General features: G+C 36.5%; 1 protein-coding gene across 4 annotated transcripts in view; it reads right to left on the reverse strand.

Annotated features, from left to right (window-relative positions):
• Positions 1-1,188: 1,188 nt before the first annotated feature.
• CAP2 (cyclase associated actin cytoskeleton regulatory protein 2) overlaps positions 1,189-21,828 on the reverse strand; it is a 119,638-nt gene continuing 98,998 nt past the window's right edge. Inside the window, exons 8-13 of one of the 4 annotated variants that reach the window (XM_006909242.1) lie at positions 15,346-15,535; positions 14,213-14,388; positions 13,062-13,185; positions 12,903-12,985; positions 5,188-5,328; positions 1,189-1,868 (exon numbers count right to left, since the gene is read on the reverse strand). In XM_006909242.1, the coding sequence (XP_006909304.1) occupies positions 1,785-1,868; positions 5,188-5,328; positions 12,903-12,985; positions 13,062-13,185; positions 14,213-14,388; positions 15,346-15,535 (798 nt within the window). In that variant the 3' untranslated portion in view covers positions 1,189-1,784. The remainder of the gene's footprint in view (positions 1,869-5,187; positions 5,329-12,902; positions 12,986-13,061; positions 13,186-14,212; positions 14,389-15,345; positions 15,536-21,828) is intronic. The other 3 variants (XM_006909243.1, XM_015587277.1, XM_006909244.1) reach the window with 3 other exon arrangements.

A 21,828-nucleotide genomic window follows, 5' to 3' on the forward strand; every position in this document is an offset into this window, starting at 1 on the left:
TTTGGATGGATTTATTTTTCAATATAAAATTATTATGATATAATGGGTATGTAGCATGCCCTTTTTAAAGTTTTTCTTCTCGCTTAAATTTTTTTCCTCTAGAAGTTTATTCATAAATTTATTATAAAAGTCAATGATATTATACATTAAAAATATATAGTATATATAATACTATATTATAATTATAAACTAAATTTATTTCTGGGATGTTTACATTAACTAAGATCTAGAAAGGGAATTTTCTCAGTGAAGAGACCTTGAATTATAAAACTGGACTCTAGAATTTTCTGACTGATAGTCATTCCACTGCAAATGGTTTTATGTGAAATCTATTTCAGAGAAGCCATTCTTCAGGGAAGCTGATGGCATGCTGGATACATTCTCTCATTCGACCAGAAGGACTCAGCTGTCTTTCCTAAATCTGACAGATGATCAAGGGGCAAATCAAAGCAGAAAAAAAAAATAACTTTAACACTCAGAATTCATCACAACATTTAAACAATTAGAATTTTACTTTATTTCAGAATAAGTTTAGAGTTGAAAAAAGAATATTTACTAAAGCCACAACAGTTTCCATACAGACAAAAACTTTTATAGCAAAACCTTGGTACATGAGCATTAGTTATTTGAATCCTATATGGATACAGAAGATATTTAAAAAATGGAAATGATGTATTCCAAAGGCTGTGATAGGCACAATATATATGCTTGAATTGGGCCTGCAAGCATTATACTATAATTCATTACATGTGATCCAAGAAGTTGCAGCTTCTTCAGCACTATGTACTAAAAAGATACAAAGGAGTATCATAGTTACGCTTATGTTGCATAATACAAAATAGGCGCAGCAAGCCAAACCAACAAACAGTTCTTTAGGTTTTGGAAGAAGTAATACAGCTATGGCTTTTTCATGTTTACTTTTGAGCCTGGTCAACAAGTCTGGCCAGTGGAAAAGAAAGTAGTCTATAATAAAACATTAAAGACATCACTTACAAGGCATATTTAATAGGTTCAAAGTTGGAAAACAAAAATCGAGCTTGATCTTAGAGTAAAATTGTGAGGTATTATATCTGTTTCCTCTCACCAATCTTTTGGCATGAAAATCTTTAAGCAGAAAAGTAAAAGTTTTTTACATGACATAGCAGAAAAGTATTTTAGGTAACTCACTAGAATTTACGTTTGGTTTTTAGTAACTGTAAAGAAAACAAGTCTTCCAAGGACTGAGAAACTAAATATGGTCCTTAGTATGGAATTTTTGTTTTGTAAAAGTATGGGTTGAAATATGAATTCTTTTTGACAGTGTATCAAACTGATAAAGGTGAACATGTGGTAATAAGAAAAAAATAGTAGATTTTTCAGAGCATACTATTCCATCATATTGAAATTGTCTAAAAGGTAAAAATGTATATCTTAGATTCTCAAAGGTTTTATTTCTCAGCTAGCAATTAAACGCAAGTGCAAAAGTGAATCATGCAATATTTTTACCTATCAGCTACTGTGTTAATGATATGAGGGGAATATAATTTTTTTCCCCTTTAAATGTGCAATGCTCAAAAGTCATCAAGTGGAACGCAAATCACACACAAAGGCAAATCATGAAGAAATGTTAAATACTTCAAAATGCCCATGAAGGTGTGCCAGAAATGATTGTTTCCATAGCACAGAATTGTTGGAGGCCAAAACTAAAGCAGTAGATGCTACTGCAACTTCTAGGTCTGTAATGCTGTTTTTTTGTTTTTTTTTAATGAGGGGGTTCAGATCAGGGGGTTCGGTTTCTCTGGAGGTTAGCCCATGATTTCTGCAGGTTCAGTGACCAACTTGGATCCATCCCATGCTGTCTTGAACTGTTCAGGAACAGGAAATTCTCTCTAGAAAAAGGCAAGAGTAAAAAAGTTATTTATACCAAGGCTTCCTTTGGCAAAGAGATGGAAGGCTGATCAGTGTCACATGATGGGAAAGACAGAACTCAAACCTGTATCTTGGAGAGGACTTCTGTGCCTCATGGAGATATGTACATAGTCATATGTTAGTTCTGTGACTGTCAATCTCAGCATTAAAGCTAGAACTTATTAAGAACCAGGTATTTTTTAAAGCACTAGATATATGTGAACTCTGTTAATTTCCCACATCCCTATGAGCTAGATATTAATTGAGATGCTACCTACGGAAAACAGACGTTAAGCAACTGGTCCAAAATGATATTACCAGTAAGCAGAGCAGCCAGAGTTCAAACTCAGACAGCCTCTCTTACTCACAACTTTCCACCAAACTTAAACATGCACAGAAATCGACTGGAGATCTTGTTAAAAATGCAGATTCGGATTCAGTAGATGTGGGAAAGATATCGACAATCTGCATTTCCAACAAGTTCTCAGAGGATACTGAGTTTGCTGGTCCCCAGTCACACTGAGTAGAAAGGCTTTATGCTGGTGTTATCTGTCTACTCGTTGATGAAATATAAAAAAGTACCTCGGGTTACATATAAATTTGTCACCATTCATCCTGCCACCCTTCTCTTCCCATTGGGAAATACATGCGCATGCACCACACACATATATCACACAGTATACATACACCACACACACACACACACACACACACACACACACACACACACACTCTAGCCAAAATAAAAATAGTTTGGAATTTTTCCTTTCCCTTGAAAGTGAGTCTCCAGTTATTTCAGAAGAGAATCAAAGGAAGGTGAGGAGCAGTCACCTTGGCCCCGACTTCTGTGGTCTCCCTGGACTTCCTGTACACACAGTGCTGCTAAAACTCCAACTGTTTGATAAGTTGATGCCTATGCTCACCATTGGTAGATGTGATAATTCATGGGATACACCTATATTCCTAGATGTAGGATCCAACTGCTTCTTTTGGAAGAAGCCATTATTTAAAGAGAAGGTCCTTTTTATAATGTGTGATGAATTCTCCCTGAGTGAAATCCGTAATGCAAAGTCTTAAGATGAAGCAAAAGAGCCATAGGCTTAACAACTCTGTGCATGCACACGCGCACGCGCATGCGTGTGTGTCTGTGTGTCTGTGTAGCTGGTATCTTTTCTGGGGCTCTTCTTGATGAGTAAACAAGGCCAGGCAGAGAATACTCCAGAGTGAAGCATCTCTTTGATAGTAACTGCTCTACATCTGTTCCAAATCTTTTTTGGGAGTTAAGTGATAGGATATGATGGCATATCTTCTTTGGGGACTGATTTCTTTGGGGATGAATCAAACCCACCATCCATTTCCAGATGACAATGCTCATGGCAGGACCTCAGTATTGCTCCCTATTACCTCCAACTGGAAAATGTGTGAACCTAGGCCAAGGTACAAGACGATTTATGTATAGAAGGAGGACTTTACTCTTTCAAGCTCAGGTTCTGACCAATACTCATCCATTAGGTAAGTGGATCTCACTCTTAACTCCACACAGGAATCACGTAGGAATCTTTGACAAGTACAGATGTCTGGGTATTATGCCCAGGGATTGTAGCTTAATTAGTCTGGAGTGCTCACCAAACCCCATTGCTTTTCTTAGATCCAGTTCCCATGCAGCTGAGCCTTCAGCTTAATAGCTGCAAAGGCCAGGGCTCACTCTAATTTTTGGCTCTCCTCTCTGCAGTTGTTCTGCATTGGCTTTAGCACTTCAGTAGTTTGTTTCAGGTGGAAAATGTGAGAAGAGACTCTTTAGCTCAGGGTTAGGCTGGCCATATATCTCATAGTGAAGCATGGGCCAATGCTGGCAGTTTTTGTTTTTTAGACTCAAATGACGAATTCTAGGCTTCAATATGTAGCATGTGTCTGGGTAGTGCTGAAGAACTTACTGAGAGGTGGGGAAAGGGGAGATTAGTGGGCATTTGGTCCTGTTCAAAACATCCACTGAGACTTTTGGTCCACGCCCAAAGGTCCTTGATATTTGGTCCTGTCCAAAATGTCTAAGTTTAGAAAACGTGCCCAGGTTCAAACAGCCCATAATGTTTATCTCTACTTTTGAGTTACAGGATTAATATATAAAGAGTACTACTGTGTTTCTGTGTTTTATCGATTCAGTAATTGTGTTGTGGCTCTATTGCCAATAATCGCCCTTCTTGCCTTGGTAGCCCAGCTGGTAATCATACACGGGGTTAAAGGGTTGCGGTGTGAATCTTGCAGAAGAATGGGATTTTTTAAACCATGGGCCAAATGTCTCCATGGACATTTGGACAGGACCAAATGTCCCGCAAGGAAGGAGAACAAGAGAGCAGTCATGTCATCTGTCTACAGAGATTAACCTGAAGGCTGGCTAACTGTGTAGACGGTTAGTGATTGACCCACAGGCTGATGAGGGCCCCTTTTCTAAAGGTGTGCCTGCTAAGATTTCTCCCATCCTTCCTGGTTTACTGGTCCCTTGCACAGTTTGAGTCAGGGGGAATGATCTCTGGATTTATTTCCATATGTCGAAGAAGCAATAACTAGTAGGAAGCAATAACTTGCTTCCAAATAGCAATGACTGGCAGGCCCACCACACTGTGTGATGCAGAGGATGTATTTATTTATATTTCTTTTTCAATGTGTGAAGGTATCTGTATGCTTCTGTTTGTTGGGGACAGGAGGCAAAGAAGATAAATGGTGGCAAAATCTCTAAGGCTAGTGTTTCTTGGAAGGGTCACTGCATGGAGTGTTAGCCTATTAAAATAGAGATTCCCAGACCCCACTCCAAGCCTCCTGAATCCCACCTCTAGGTGCAGACTCTGGGAGCTCGCATTTTCATCAAGCTTCCCAGTAGATTCTTACACTGAGTTTGAGAACCTCTGATATAAGAATACCTACACAAATAGGTCTACTTATTATCACTCACTCCCATTTTCCATAAAGCATTTCTCTCTCTTTTCTGGTTGCCTCCACCATAGCAAAGGAAAATATTTAGTCCTAACTAATATGAACTCAGATGCACAGTGTGTACTATTTGATAAAAGCTACCCTATTAAGGTAATTATTAGTAAACTCCCTTGAGAATCACTAATCCAGGAGAGAGCATAGTCAAGAAACTAATAGGGCAGAAGATATGTAAAGGCAACTCTGAATGCCTCTCTTGCCTGTGAATTGTTCTACAAATAAAGCTCATAGATTGGTAGCTGATTAATCAAGCTCTAAGAATGTTCATAATGAAGGCTCGAGAAAAATTCTTACAGTCTTTTAAAAGGTACTTACATAATCGCCATCCTGAGGGATAAGTATATTCATTTCAGATGACTTGGCACTCACTATCTCACAGTCTAATGCATATTCACTGAGGTATATGTGGCAGCCTTCTGTTTTATTAATGGAAATTGTTGGCACTCTCCCCATTACCTGAAATAGGAACAAAAATCTGGGACCAAAGCAAAGAAATAGAAATACAGTATCCCCAAATAAGTACAATCCAGGAGCCTAACCAAGCATTAGGAACAGCTGGGTTGGGGCCGGAGAGGCTGGTTAACATCTCTAGTCTGAATTAGTAGGCGTCATTTGGGGACAGAACAAAAGGACCACACAAGGGGATTCTTAAACATCAGGGTTTCTTTCTTCACACAAAATAAAAGGATTAATTTGAAAACAGCAGCTAAATGTTGAGAAAAAAATCTCACAACCCCAGTTAGTGGATTTGAAACATATATTTGATTTCATGATAAAAGAAACAAGATGCATTTGCTTTTATGTGCTTAAAATTTTAGTTTTGACAAATCTCTAGGAAAATTGAATTAAAACAAGTACTAATACTGTCATTTAAGAGCAAACAAATTATTCTGTAATTGAGTAGATTTCTCTTGAACCTAAATAAGAATAAATGAGAAACACTACAATTCTTTTCACGTAAGTCCTTTGCTAGATAAAAATCTCACTGGCTGAATGTGAAGCTTAAATGAGATAATGAGTGTCTAGGTATTTTGAAATGTATTAATTTCAGGAGTGAAAACTGGAGACTCAGTTCAAGCCACTCATTGTATAGGTAAAAGGGACCGTACACAAGAGGAGGCAATTCTTTGTGTTGTTTACAAATAACTAAGTGCTATAAAAATTTCAATCAGTTTTAAATTTCTCTTTACCAGTCAGTTTTCAGGCATACCCCCAAAATCTTTATAAGGGCTCTATAGACTGTTCCCCTAAAGAAGAACATATTACAATTCTATAATTTTCCTTCTTATAATGGTAATTAAAGCGATAAACACATCTCCTCTTTCACCCTGAAGAAAAGGCTGAATTGCAAACCAAAGGAGCAACTCCTGTTGATAGTGCAGGTGATGTAAAGAATTCCTTAGAGAGAGTCTAGCCAGGTCACCACACTTCTTTGTTTTCTCCTCTCTCCATAGAAACTGGACACTGAGTGGGAATTGAGCCCCAGTGCAAAAAAAAAAAAAAAAAGCAGAGGTAGTTTAAGGTCAGGTAAGCACAGGGCTTTGCCATAAATAAAATAAAATAAATACATATATCTGTATTTCAAGAATGTGTCAGCAGTAATGTACTGGCAATTTCTAAATTTGTTTATTTTGTAATGATGAAGAGTATTTACATAATGACCAGACTGTATGATTTCCAGGCAAGTAAAGGAAAAGAGTAAATCGTCAGTGAGTCTTTCATGAGACAGAGTGGGGCCATATGAGGCAAGCATATTATGCTAATACATTTTATTTATATTTATATATTGCTATACTATGTTAAAAATGCTGAAACACCCTATGTATCTGAAAACCTGAAAAAGCAATAGCGGAATTAAAAAAATAGCCCTGATATGGTAAGAAATGTCACTTCCACAGCGTTTTGGTCAGTACTGTATTAGAGTGGACTATATATATGTGCTTTTTCTCTGATATTCTGTGAACACTTTAAGAACAGATTATTTCTTATCAGGGAACTGGGCCAAAGAGTAACTCCTTTGCTGAGTGACAGGTGATATGTGACTTTGCCCAGGCCAATGCTCTAGCATTTAATTCAGGTTTCTGTGTTAGTTTGGTTTTTCAAAAATTTATTTCTCCATAAAAATATCCAAAATTTCATGGAATCTCCTAGTCTCTTCTCTCTCCCATAATTTGTACTCTTTTGTAGGATAGCTTGCCAAAAATAGAATTACTGGACTAAATCATATGAACTTTAGTCCATGCCTTTTTTTCCTCTTTCAATCTTTTTAACAGCATTATTGAGGTAAAATCCACAAATATAAAACTCACCTAGTTTAAGTGTACAATTTAATTATATTTAGTAAATTCACAGTCATGCAACCATCACTTCAATTCAGTTGTAGAATATTTCCATCATCCCCAAAATATCTTTAATGCCCATTTATAGTCAATCCCTGTCCTTACCCCAAGGCAACCACTAATCTGCTTTCTGTCTCTATTGTGTCCAAGCCCTTTTAAAACAATGTATTAAATGTTTTAAAATTTTATTTATTTATTAAAATAAAAAAATTTCAATTGCAGTTAACATTCAATATTATATTAGTTTCAGGTATACAACATAGCGATCAGATATTTATATAACCTACAGAGTGATTCCTCCTGATAAGTCTAGTACCCACCTGGCACCACACATAGTTATTACAAGTTATTGACTATATTCCGAATCTATGCTGTACTTTAAGTCCCCGTGACTATTTTGTAACTGCCGATTGTACTTCTTAATCCCTTCCCCTTTTTCACTCAGCCCTCAACCCCACTCCCATCTGGCAACCATCGGTTTGTTCTCTGTATCTGAGTTTGTTTCTGTTTTGTTTATTAAATATTTTAAATAGGTAATGACATTCACATGATTTGAACATCCAAAAGTTCCAAAAGTATTCAGTAAAATGTCTCTCTCATCTCTGAGCTATGTTGCCAAGTTTCTATCCCTCTTGGACAGATAACTCCAGTTTATCCTTCCAGATTATTTTTAGAATATATGCCCATATCATTAAAAAACTGATATATTTCAAACATGGAAACGTATAAAGAATAAATATGTAAATACATATATTTCTGTCAAACAGCTTTATCGAGATTTTACATTTGGCTCGTTAACCTTTTTTTTTTTAGGACTACATCATTACGATATTGAAGCCTCCTCTATACCACCCACCACCTCACTGACCTCCCTTCCTCTCTCCTCAGATTTGCATTATTTTCAATCTTTACATAAAGGAACACATTGTACAGTGCCTGCCATTCTGTAACTTGCCTTTATTGCTCAATGTTGCTTTTGAGATTTATCTATTTTTATACATGTAAATATAGTTTATGCATTTTAACTACTGTACAGTATTCTTTTGGGGGATTTATTTATTCATTTACCAGTTGGCGGACATTTGATATTTTTGTTTATATTGCCATTATGAATGATATGGCAATAAACATTTTTACATGTCTTGTGGACATATGTACTAGAATTTCTTTAGTGTATATACCTAAGAGCAGGATTGCTTGGTCACAGGATATGAATGTTTTTAACTTTTTAGATGGTGCCAATTTACTCTATGCAGTGAGTGGAACAGATTTACCTCCCAACAGTGATGTATCAGGGTTCCCATTGTTCCACTGTCTTAACAACCCTTGGACCATCAGATTTTTTAACACCCAAGCAGTCTTCAAACTGCACAGTTCTGACATATATGAGATTTAGCTAACATGCCCCTTGCAAAGTAAGGATAACCTGAATACAAAACTGATGAGTGTGAAAAGATACTTAATTGTGTTATTAATTTGCATTCCTATTTCTATTAGGTAGGTTATGTGTATTTTCATATATTTATCAAACACTTGTTTTTTCTTCTCTGAAGTGCTTTAATAGTTTTGCCCATTTTTCTGTTGGGTCATTAGTCTCTTTCTTGCTGATTTGTGTTAAGTCCCTTATAAATTCTGGTTACAAATTTTTTTTATGATCTGCATTACAAGTGTCTTTTTTCAATCCATGGCTTCTCTTTCAGCTTTGTAATATGATGTCTTCTATTGAACATATAATTTTAAGTTTTTAATATTGTTATAGATACTACTTCATTAAAATTAAAATTAATTTTAATTTTAATGTGGTTAGATTAATCTGTCCTTTTCATTACAGTTTGTGTTTTTTGAGACTGTAAAGATTTTCTTCTGTATTTTAGTCTCAAAGTTTAGAAATATTTTATTTTAATAATTAGGACTTTATTTTTATGTATGGTGTGGTAGGAATTAAACATTATTTCCCCACATAGATTGTCCTAAAATACATTTCCATGTATGCATCTGTCTATTTCAGTGCTTGCTATTCTGTTTCATTAGTCTATTTTTATATCTCTCCAACAACATAGCACTTTACGATGACTCTTAATATCTGGTATGCAAGTCTCTTCACCTCTGTCCTTCTTTAAAACTGTTTTTGCTATTCTTGTCCATTTTTCTTCAAAATGAATTTTAAGATCATTGTTCATTAAAAACTGTTGGGATTTTTAGTCAGATTTCGTGGAACTTATAGATTGAATAAATGACAATGATTGATACTGATGTCTTTCTGTCCATTTATTTATATCTCTTGTGTTCTTCATGAGCACCTTGTATTTCTCTTGTTTAATTTTTTCCCAGGTACTTTACAGTTTTTGTTGCTGTTTTAATCTTATTTTCTATTACATTTTCTAATGTTTATTTGCGGCATAAAGAAATGCTATTGATTTTTGCATGTTGATAATGTATTCAAACATCTTGCTGAGTGTTTATATAGTTTTACGTTTGTCTAAACTCTCAGATTTTATGTAAAGGCAATAATTTTGTTGATAAATAAGGACATTTTTGTTTCTTCCTTTTCCAGTTTTATTTTTCTCAATTATTTTTCTTGCCTTATTACATAAGTTACAACCTTTTATGCATTATTGAACATAAGCAATGACAGAAGGAATTCTCTTTTTGATTGTAATGGAAAATCCACAGTTTCAAATGAAGTATGATTTTTGCTTTAGGATTTTGATAGCTACCCTTAATTTGGTTATAGAAATAAGTATTCTCCATTTTTTTTTCTAGAATTATCAGCTACAGCTATATCTGTTTATTTGTATGTGTATGTATTTGGAAACATGAACTAATATTCTACATGATGGTATAAAAGTGTTCTTTTTAACAAGATATCATGGCTATCTTTCTAGGTGACTTTTAAAAATGATTACATAGTATTCCATTCTACGAAATTCAGAAGTTTAAAATTTTTAAGTAAGCATATCCATCTTTTTAAATAATTTCTTCTATTACTTCTCAATTTAGAATTTTTTGTCTCCCTCCAGATATTTGATGAAAATTTAGAACTGTTTCCTCTACTTTTCTAGTTTCATATTTTATATTTAATTCATTAGGTTTTTAAAAATGTCGAATGTGATTTATCTATACTAAAATATAATGCTATGTTCTTATATATGGTATCATCACTGCTACCCAGTTCCACTTCTGTAAGAATAAAAGGAAGCTTGAAATAAACCCTCTAAAATTAAGAGGAGGAATATTAGACTAGATTATTTCCAATCTTATTTCTAGTTTGCTTTTTGTTTTGGTTAAAAATAATATGAAGTAGGAGGAAGCCTGGCTCTTTATGTAGGAGCTTCCACTATCCAAAAGAGTTCTTCAGAAATTGTGGAGTCATTATTGGGTTTCTACGAACCATACTTGGCCTTGAGGAATTAGACATTTTCTGATGATGAGTGATTTTCTCAAATTTTCATGCATAATACTTTGAGAGAAGCAGTGTTATTAAATAGATAAATGTGGTTATCAGAAATACTATTGGTACCAACAAAACAAATAATAAGTATTGGAGAGGTTGTGGGGGAAAAAGGAACCCTCATACACTGCTGATGGGAATCTAAATTGATACAGTCACTGTGAAAAACAGTATGGAGGTTCCTCAAAAAATTAAGAATAGAATTACCATATGTCTTGTTTGCTTACTGATATTTTTAGTGCTGAGAACAGCACCTGGCATATCAGACATGCTCAATACATATTTGGCAAATGAATGAATGAACAAATGAATGAGTGCTTGATGCTACGTAGTGTTAGACAAATAACTCTCATTTTGGAAGCTAAAGTGTGATTTGAGAATGATCAATGTTTACAAGGTGAAGGTAACCATATATGTGTCTGTGAGAAATTATTTGGTTGCTTTCTTTTAATTTTCTATCAAGGAATGGAGTTTATGAAGAAGTGGAAGCAGAATGGTTAGGGAAAGGGGATTCACACAGAGGCATTGAGGAGAATATATGGAAATGGAATGTGAAAGAAATAAATGCATCCATAGAGATTATGTGGTAAGAATATTAGAATTTGAGTCTGGAGAGGATTTAAAATCTCTCAGCCTGCCTTGTGTTTCAAAGAAAGGAACTCCGAGAAGAAAGGAAGTAAATAGGCCAAGTGCACACAGGATGAGGGCAGAGAGGGAGCTAGTGCCCAGGTCTCACGGTGCCCAGTTCAAGACTCTTTCCTATTAAACAGACACATGCAAAAACAGCTTCTTCAGTGGCAGTTAGTGAAATGTAAAATGTACAATTGAACGTACTCTAATTAAAAATGGCAGTGGTGATTATGAAAAACAGTATGGAGTTTCCTTAAAAAATTAAGACTAGAGCTACCGTATGACCCAGCGATCCCTCTTCTGGGTATCTACTTGAAAAATTTGAAAACACTTATTTGTAAAGATATGTACCCTAATGTTCAATGCAGCATTATTTACAATAACCAAGACATGGGAATAACCTAAGTGTCCTTTGACGGATGATTGGATAAAGAAGATGTGGTACATATAAATAATGGAATATTACTGTTCCACAAAAAAGATGAAATATTGCTATTTGTGACAACATGGATGGATCTTGAGAGTACCATGCTCAATGAAATGTCAGATGGAAAAGGACAAGAACTGTATGATTTCACTTATATGTAGGATATAAAACAAAAAGCAACAAACAAACAAAACACATAGACTCATAGATACAGACCACAGAATCATGGTTACTAGAGGGGAAGGTGGGTGGGGGAAAGACAAAGAGGGTAAAAGGGCTCAAATATATGGTGATGGAAGGAGACTAGATTTTGGGTGGTGAGCACACAATGGAGTATATAGATGTATTGTAAAGTTGTACACCTGAAATTTATATGTTATTAAAAAATGTTACTTAATAAATTTAACTAAAAAAGTTTTTAAACATGACAATGGTGAAAAGCCCAGTAAAACAAAAGACAAAGATCTATAAAACTAGAATTTTGACAAACATTATTAGGAAACTTCCGATAATAAGGGGTAATTAACAATATGAAAAGAGTGTAATCAAAGATAGAAGTTATAGTTGGCCAAAGGTAAGAAGTTCTTTAGTTTTTGTGTATTATAAAATCCCATTTGGCTAACTCAAAATTACTAAAGAGATGCAGATTTTCTCTTGTTTTGCAAATTCAGTTCCAATTCTACTTTTCAGGTTGGTTTTTTTGATGATTTCATTGACTCTTCAGAAAAACTTTTCCCTCTCCTTACCCAGAATCAGTTTTTCCTGAGGGGAAAAAAATTCTCTCCAGGATGGTGCTATTATGCTAGGAGAATCTCTTAGTATTTTTGTTTATTGGTTGATTCATTTTAATCACTTACTCATCAAGCATTTATTAGACACCTACTATGTACAGGTACTGTGCCAGTTTCTGGGGCTGTAAAGATTAATGAACTGTTTTTGAAATAGAGATAGTAAACCAGCAATTAAAGTGCAACATAGGATGTGTTCTAAGAGATTGAAAAGGAGAAGTTAACACTGCCTAAGAAGTAAGAGGAGCTTCAGAGGAGAGGTGATGATAGAACTGTGTCTAGAAAGAAAGGGATTAGGAGTTTTCTAGGTGGGCACAGTGGGCCCCTTGCAGGCAGAGTAGATGGTCTGTGCAAAGCCAGAGTGGGGGCAGAACACGGTTGAAAGGGCCACTTACCTGCATTTGAATGTCCTTGGAGTTGATCACTTCCACAATGCCCACCACATTGTCAAACACCAGGCCAAACTTCTTACAGTTGTCTAGGAAAAAATACTTCACTAAATACACAGAGCATGTTAATATAAGCAACTTATCAAAGTAACTACAGAGCCCTACCAATCGTAATGGAATTTATTTTCCCTTTCATCTGTAGGGTAGACTTGTTGCATTTGAAAATGTAAGCCACTTGTTTCAATTCAGTCTCTGAAATCACAAGGTCATTCCTGTCCTCTTGGTACTCCTAAAATTAAAACATATGCAAATATTAAATACAAGGATGTATAGATAAATCAAATCCATTGCATATTGAAAATACTATGGAGTTCAGCATTCATTAACGACAGCTTTCCAATATGTTCTTTCTTTTAGAACCATTTTCTTAGAGACTAAACCACAGCTCTTACTGTGTCATTGTAAGATTTTGAATGGATAGGACCTCTGCTTCAAAAGGGGGTTGGTGCCAATTTGGAAACAGTCAGGTATCTGGTACCCTGGCTAGTGGGTAGAGGTTGGAGCAGGGATGTGAAAGCTTTTTGTTGAGTCTGAACTTAATGGTGATGCAGCAAAATTTGCTGTGTCAAGTAGGAGTTGGGTAAGTAGGCTGGTAAGAGTCACTACAGTGTATTTTCAGATCATGGCAACCTTTCTGAGGACTTTGGTCTTCAATCTTTGGGGAAGCCCTTGGGATTAGCAGGGAGCACCAGCTTCCATCCACATTCTAAGCGTCTATCCAATAGGTTACCTTAACACCTCCATAAGTGGAATGGAATGAAACATCCTACAGAAGATCAGAATGGGGCACAGATTAAAAGTTTATGGAAAGAGTAGTCAAATTCAGAGACATAAAGTAGAAAGGTAGTTGCCAGGGACTGAGGTGAGGGGGAATGGGGAATTAGTGTTTAAGGGGTGAAGAGTTTCAGTTTTAAAGATGAAAAGAGTTCTGTGGGTGGATGGTGGTGATGGTTGCACACAGTGTGAAAAGTACTTAAAAGAACTACATACACTTAAATGTTATGATAGTAAATTTTATGTTGTGTGTGTTTTTTATCACAATTAAAAAAAATAATTTAAAAAAGTTGAAGAATGAATGGGAAATAATGGAAAAAAAATGTTTATGGAAGCATTCAGAAAGACTCCCATTTTCTATTTTAGCTAAGCTTTTGCTAATGTCATTTCACTTAGAAATCCTTAAGACCTTGGTACACAGCTTAGCTGTTGGTCTTTACGTCAGAGCATGTCAGGAACAAAGATTAAAGGGCTTTACTCACTATTCTCCATTTCTTTCCTTCCAACTCGAACACAGGAGCATGCTTCTGACGAGGATGAGATTGGGGAGACTTGGGGCCTGGAGTGTGGCTTTTGGTAGGAGATGGAGTTTGTCCTCCTTGAGCCCGCAGATTGGGATTCTTGTATGTCTTCTGATCATCCGTGACGTGTCGAAGTCCTGGGAAGGTAATAAATATATAGACACATTTCTTTATATTTCATGCAAATGGAAGTGTCCCTAACTTCTTAGATCAACATGATATAAAGAGCTCAAGAATTATTGTCAATGCTATTTTTATAGCAGTCTAGTGTTTTCTCAAGGTTAGTAAGCAGAGTCTGAGACCTGTATAAATTAGAGTTCATGGAAGCACTGTAAGGATTTTTCAATTTGAGGAAACTCTTCTTTAAGGAAATCAGATGATAGATAAAAATTCTGCAAAAAGCAAACCATAGTGCCATGGCTGAATCATTTCCTAGATGTGCCCAAATATTAGGGCCTTCCAGTACGGATATGTCAGAGTACAAAACTGATTTTAAGGTTACAGAACTATTCTCTTTGCGGGTGAGGAGACAGTGCAGCTAGTTGGAGCAAGAGAAAAATTTAGAATTTTGGGTTCTTAACTCCAAATTCAGTGCATAGGGACACTTATATCATAATTCATTCCTATGACCTGTGCAAAGCAAAAATACATTTCTATAGTTTTTGGCAACATGACTTTATTAAATGTCGTATGATTATTTTTTAATTAATCATTCACTGTGAGGACAAAAGTTGTTCAATGACATTATTCTTTGACAAGCCTGTACACTGCTTGAGGTCACACGTGCTATTGTTTGTCATTTTTTATTTCACTTGATCTTGATGCCTTGGTTGTAGATGGCACTGACATGCTTATGCAGTGCAGTGGTAGATTTGGAACCCAGAGTCTCTGAGTTCTTTCTGGTCCACGCAACAGCCCACTGAGCCCATCTACCTTGACATGAACGCTATGGACTCTCACCTTCTCTGTGTGTTAGGGACTGGGATGGAATGATGCATCCATCACTGTGGGCTCTGTGTGTGTGGGGGGCGGGGGCGCAGGGCGTTGTGTGCCTGGAGCCTAATGGAGACAGCTTCAAAGTCAGGTTTCCTCACCTTTTGTAATTTCTTCCCCTTGGTTAAGCTGTGCAAATAAAGCTGAGCGTGAAGGAGAAGACTCTTCTTTTCTGCCTTCATTTTCAAAAAGTGGAGGTGGCCCTGGAGGAGGTGGAGGAGGAAGGGCTGGAGGAAGGCCAGGCCCAGGGGAGAGGGCAGACAATACTGATGTGGTCGATGCTACTGGACCCTGTGGGAGAGAAAAGATGGAAAGCACTACACCAAGACCGATGTTTTTGCCGAGAGCTGGCATTTTGCCAATGTCAGTTAGAACCTGTTGCCAAAGAGGAAGTGGAGTTCAAGACTCACAAAAGGGCACCCAGGGGTTACACTTGTGCATCCCCAGTTGGTTTGGGAGGATCTGGGACTGAGGGGGGATTCACCTTGGGAACATAGAGCATGACTCAGCAGTATAGCCCTGTCAGTAGAAACTCCACATTCAGGATTCATGCAGCCAACTCAGAGGCAAACAAAGCTATATTCACAAGTTCGTGTCCAAAGACCAGGATATGAATGAAACTGGGCCTTGGCCAACTGAGAATCATAAGAAAAAAGTGGTCCAACTAATAAGAGGATTCGCTTTTTTGGGACACTGGAAATTGCAACCATCAATAAGAGAGAGTAGTGAAAATTATCCAGTGGTTATTAGATGTTTTTGAAGCTTTTTGAGCAACTAAAGAAATACTAAAACTCTTGCTCAGAACTCATTTTTCAAATATGCATGCCTCAAACTGACCCCTAGGCAAGGACCATGTGTGACCTGCATGCTGTCAAACCTGAAGGTGGTCAGGATCCAGGATCCATCTGGTGGTTTGGTTCACTAGTGCAGATTGTGAACCAAATAAAAGCTGGATTTCTTCTGAGCAAGATCTATGCTTATTCTTATTTTCTGCGCTATGCAAAGTGCAACCTTTATTTTCAATATGAAGTTCTAACAAATTCAAATGGCAGTAAAAGATGATAGACAATAGAGGGATGCAATTGTCGTAGAGTTTAAAACTAGTACGATAGAAATACACATATACAAAAACTTGTTATATATCATTTCCCTTTTAAATCCTGAAGTAGAACACTGTATTCCTGTGAAAAGAAATTATAAGGTGATTCGATGAAAAAAAAAGACAACTTAAGTTGAGAATATAGAAATGTAGCTTAGGCTCATATAGTTTTAATACCAAATACAAGATCTAAAACATTACAAAGTGCTAAATATTAACAAAGACAGCATATCTGTATTTGCCTAAAGAACCCAGTTTTATAAGTGTCCATCTCAGGTTTTTAATCTGTGGTAGTTTTTAGTTGAAAACTCCACACAATTTTCAAAGTACTTACATAATCCCTTTTAAGTATAGAACTACCCTGAAAATGAAAGATTCTTCTCTAACTACAAATTTCCAGTTACAAAAATAATCACAGGGATATAAATACAGCATAAGGAATATAGTCAATAATATTGTAATAACTATGTATGGTGTCAGATGGGTACTAGACTTATCAGGGAGAATCACTTCTTAAGTTATATAAATGTCTAATCACTATGTTGTACATCTGAAACTAATATAATATTGTATATCAACTATAATTGAAAAATGAATTTCAAAAAAGATTCTTTTCTATTTAAAATGCATGTCTTAAAAACAGAAAGCTAGGAATCTTGTCTCCTGAGGTTATAAATTGTGATGCTTTTTTATTTTTAAGGAAGATCAGCTTGACTCCATTGGGATTCTCAGGTCACGTAGAAAATGGTTACTTAGTTCTTGATACTGACCTTTCCCTCTTTCCCCCCCAACCCCAGGATCTTAAATGTTTCCTATTATGTTACTGAGGTGAATTTGAGAATTTGCTTTGAATCATAAAGAGTATAAACTATAAGCTTTGTGCATCAAACAATATTCCAGTTCTCGGCTCCAGACACTGAGAGCCACGAAGTATTATTTTTATTCACAAAACCACATAACCCGAAAATAGTCAGTGAAGCGACAGACCCCTCTCGCACATCTGAAACACTGCCTCTTTATAGTTCTCCTATTTTGTGGAAAGGAGAGACGATACTGGCTTCTAAATCTTAGAATGATTTACGTGTCCTCTCTCAGAATTCAGAGCCTCTCTCCAAGAGCCATAAAAGGACACTGAAACCAATAAGCCACATATTCAACTTTTTGGAACTTTGATACATTCAGATGGCTGACCCAGGAACACTAAACAAAGGATTTACTGCAATGAATGTTGAATATAAAAGCCAAAAAAAATAAGAGAACTCCAGACCAGCTGAAACTCTGCCTTCGACTTATCCTTTGTGGGTTCTGGCTCATTCCTCTATCAGCCCCAGTGAGAGCATAAAACTAGGCTCTGGTTTCCAAGGTGACTTTACAATTAGCATTCAGGGGCTTTACTGCATACAGTGTGGTGAAAGCATACTCATTAGACATTCTCTCAACAGGACCTCTGTGAGCTGCCCCTTGCAGCTCAACTTTGCCTCTTTCTCCTCTTCTTCTGTAGGATATTACAGCACATGATACCAGAGCTTTTTGCATTCTCACATGTGCCTGGCCATGAGTGGCAGCCATATCGACTAGAATCACAGACCAACACTAAGTCTCCAGGCATCCCAACAAAAACAGAGGGGAGATGGTCAGGGAAGGGAAGGGAGCCAAGAATTCTGGAAAGTCTAGTGTGTGCCAGATACTAATTGTTTCCATTTATTTAACAGATATTTAATTCTCAGGATAAGACATGCTGTGTGCCAGGTGTTCCCAAACTTGTCTGAACATTAGAATCATCTGAGATTTCTCAGAAATCCCCAAACCTAGACCACATTGCGGAAATGCTCTCTGGGAAGGTGGGACACAGGCATCTTATTTTTTGAAGCTCCCCAGGTGATTCCAGTGTGCTGACGAGTTTGGGAACAACCACTCTATGCTATGTGCTAAGATTAGTCTTAGTCATCAGAAAAATATTACTAGGGCTGTATTGAAATCCCTCTTTAACAGAAAATGAAGCAGAAAATCAGTAAGGCTGACCCAATATTAAAGGGCCAGTAAATGGCAGAGACATAACTCAAGCACATTATCAGCTTGATTCTAAAGCATTCTTCAGGATTGGTGTTTGCCAGAGGTAGGGGTTGAGAAATGAGTGAAGATGGTCATAAAGTACAAACTTCCAGTTATAAAATAAACAAGTCCTAGGGATGTAATGTACAACATAGTGACTATAGTTAATAACGCTGTGTTGTATATTTGAAAGCTGCTAAGAGAGTAGACTTTAAAAGTTCTCATCATGCAAAAAAAATTGTTAATTACACGTTGGAGGGATGCTAACTAGACTTACCATGCTGATCAGTTTGCAATATATACAAATTTTGAATCCTTATGTTGTAAACTTGAAACTAATATATAAGTCAATTATAGCTGAACAAAAAATTATGAAAAAAATAAAGCCTTTTGCAGGAAAATTTTTTATCATATTCAGATTTTTTTTTTTTAATAGTCACTATTCAGATGAAAGAACCAGAGAGAGATATGGGCTACCTCAAGACATATGTAGTGTTGCTCTTGGGCCTCTGGCTTGACTATGTAAGACTGAAATATTGGGAGCTGGTATAAAACCATCTTAATTGTTCTTCCACTACTCCTTGCTCCATCCCTCTAATGCCTTAGCAGCTGACCAAACTCCTACAGCCAACTCTGAAACCAGGCTTGATGCTATGGGAATATAAGAAGTCTTGGGTGTTGACACTAGCACCGTAGCTTCAAGTCACCCATGACGCTGGTTTGTAGTTACTCTGTTCCCTGGTTCTAAAACTGGCCTCTTGTCTTATTAATTTTTCCTGAGTACCAACTGGTTCCAGTAATGGGATAATTACACCCAAATCTTGGTTCCCTGCCTATTGCTCAAGTTGTTCTGGGTTGGGGACCTGACCCCTCTCCCGGGGACTGGAGACTTCAGGGCATTGTCTCTTGGTGTGATTTCCTTTTAGAGAGAAACTCATGGCAGAGGTAACGCACCAAGTTGTCTAGACTGAACGAGAAGTAGTGGATCAGATCAGGGCCTCAAGCCTCAGTTGCCTGTTGAGTGATCCATTACTTCTCATTTTCAATGGGATGTGGGCCCTGTGGGAAGTGGATCTAAGAGGAGAAAAGAGCCCTGGGAGAGGGCAGGCTTGGCATAGCTCATACTTATGTTAGGTCTGTGTAGGGATGTGATGGATTGCTCCAGAAGGGCAAACTTGTCTGGGGGTACTGAGACAAGGACTGGGAAGAGTCTCTGAACCAAGAGTACCTGCTCCAGAAACCTGAGTGGGTCCTGGAAGAGTTGCAGGGATGACATTTAATTAACCTGTCGACTGCACTGATTTCTTGGAATGGAGGGTATGGGGTCAAATCTACACATGCAGAATGAAATGAAGACATTTAATAAAAGATGCAGTTTACTTGCATATTATCTGAATATTTCTTGTCCTTCTAAAGGAACTCTTTTCTTAATAAATATTCTTTACCGTGTGTTTTACCCCAACAACTATTTTTATTTTATTTCTATAGTGTAGAATTATACCTCTAAAAACTCAGGACCTACAGAATTATTATATCTTGTGACTGGCCCAGGTCACATGGACTGGAAAGTAAAGGAAAGACTTAATCTTAGTTAAGTGGCAATGACCCCCTCTCCCCACAAATGCTTTTTAAAATACTATTTTAGCTATGAAGGCGATTACTAGGAGACCCAGTCTCAGAAAGTGGTGGGGGTGCTGGAGGAGTGGAGGCTGAGTCTTGAGTAGCTTAGAGACCCAGACTGCAAACAACTGAAAAATATATTTTATTAAAATCATTTTAACAATAGTTTACAACTTAAAAAAAAGCAGCACATTTATGATTTTAAATGGCCATATTCAGAGTGCAAAGGTTCACTTATGTTGCAAGAACACAGCACAAAATCTAAAAATGCTGCTTCTGAAAGCTCTATTAAGATAAATTTTGGGAGCAGATGTTTGATTATATACTTTTTTTTTTTGGAGGGGGGCACAAAGACTTTTCAAACATCTGCAAATCCCTTTCTCTAAATTAATTTCAACTGTCCTGGGAACAGCTGCTTCCTCTGATTTTAAGTACATGAACTATCACTATAAAATAATGAAGCCACTGTATGTGGCACATAGAAGGCTTACAGTGTTTTTAATTTGTACATACATATAATATATAAAATTGTATAACTATATTACATGTAATATAGTTATGTACTAATGAGCATCAACTTTTTCATTAAATGTTACTCGAAATAATTACTAATTATTTTATTCCTCCAGAATTTAAATTTTATTCTGAAAGGGAAACTACTTCTAGTTCTTAAATGAAATGAAATCTCCACATTGTTTTGCTGGTGGCAATTACATATGTAATTAACATCCTACTTCTATTTTCAACGATAAACACTATTCATTGCCTTAGTTATCCAGTTAATTCAGGTACAGTCTAGCTTTGGATCTAAACGATCTACGAAAGGAACTCCAATTATCTATTTTTTTTCAGGTTGTAGAAAGCAAGACTAATAGGGTACTTTTAGACAGAGGTTTTATGTCTTTGTGACAAAATTAAGCAAAAAGTGAAACACACTGTTTAAGGAAAAAAATCAGCTACAAAGAAAAGTTTTCTATTTAAGATTTTCTGCTTAGTAATTAAATTGTTTGGAAATTTTCGATTTTCACATTTTAATTTCTAAGATTTTTGAAAACCTAACAAAAATAGGGGTAGCAGATAATTTGCTCTAAATAGAACCTAACTCTTTAATAGATGGATTGAAAATGAATTAGAATAAATAGGGCCCATTTGTCAGTTTATCCAACAAACATTTACCAAGAGCTGCCTTGCAAAGACCTGGGTATATAATGAAGAAGTGGGCATACATCCTGTTTCTTTTTCTTTTTTTAATTAAGTTTATTGGGGTAACATTGGTTGATACAGTTATATAGTTTTCAGGTGTACATTATAATTTGACATCTGTATATTCTATTGTGTGTTTACCAAAGTCTAGTTTCCTTCAGCTACCATATATTTGGTCCCCTTTACCCACTTCACCATCCTCCTACCTCCCTATGTTTGACCCCCTTTAACCATCTACTGATCCCCTTCTCCCCCACCATGTACCCTCTGTTAACCACTAGTCTATAGTCCATGTCCATGAGTCTCTGTTTGTTTCTCTTGTTCATTTGTTGCTTTTAGGTTTATATCCCACATATAAGTGATATCATGTGATTTTCAACCTTTTCTGTCTGGCTTATTTTGCTTAGCATGATTGTCTCGAGGTCTATCCATGTTGTTGCAAATGGCTGTATTTCATCTCTTCTTATGGCTGAGTAATATTCCATTGTATATATGTGCCACAGCTTCTTTAGTCAATCATCTATCGTAGGACACATCATTTGCTTCTATTTCCTGGCCACCGTGAATAATGCTGCTATGAATATGGGTGTGCAAATATCTTTCTGGACAT

The sequence above is a fragment of the Pteropus alecto genome, unplaced genomic scaffold (genome assembly GCF_000325575.1).
Source record: "Pteropus alecto unplaced genomic scaffold, ASM32557v1 scaffold121, whole genome shotgun sequence".
NCBI classification, from domain to species: Eukaryota; Metazoa; Chordata; class Mammalia; order Chiroptera; family Pteropodidae; genus Pteropus; species Pteropus alecto.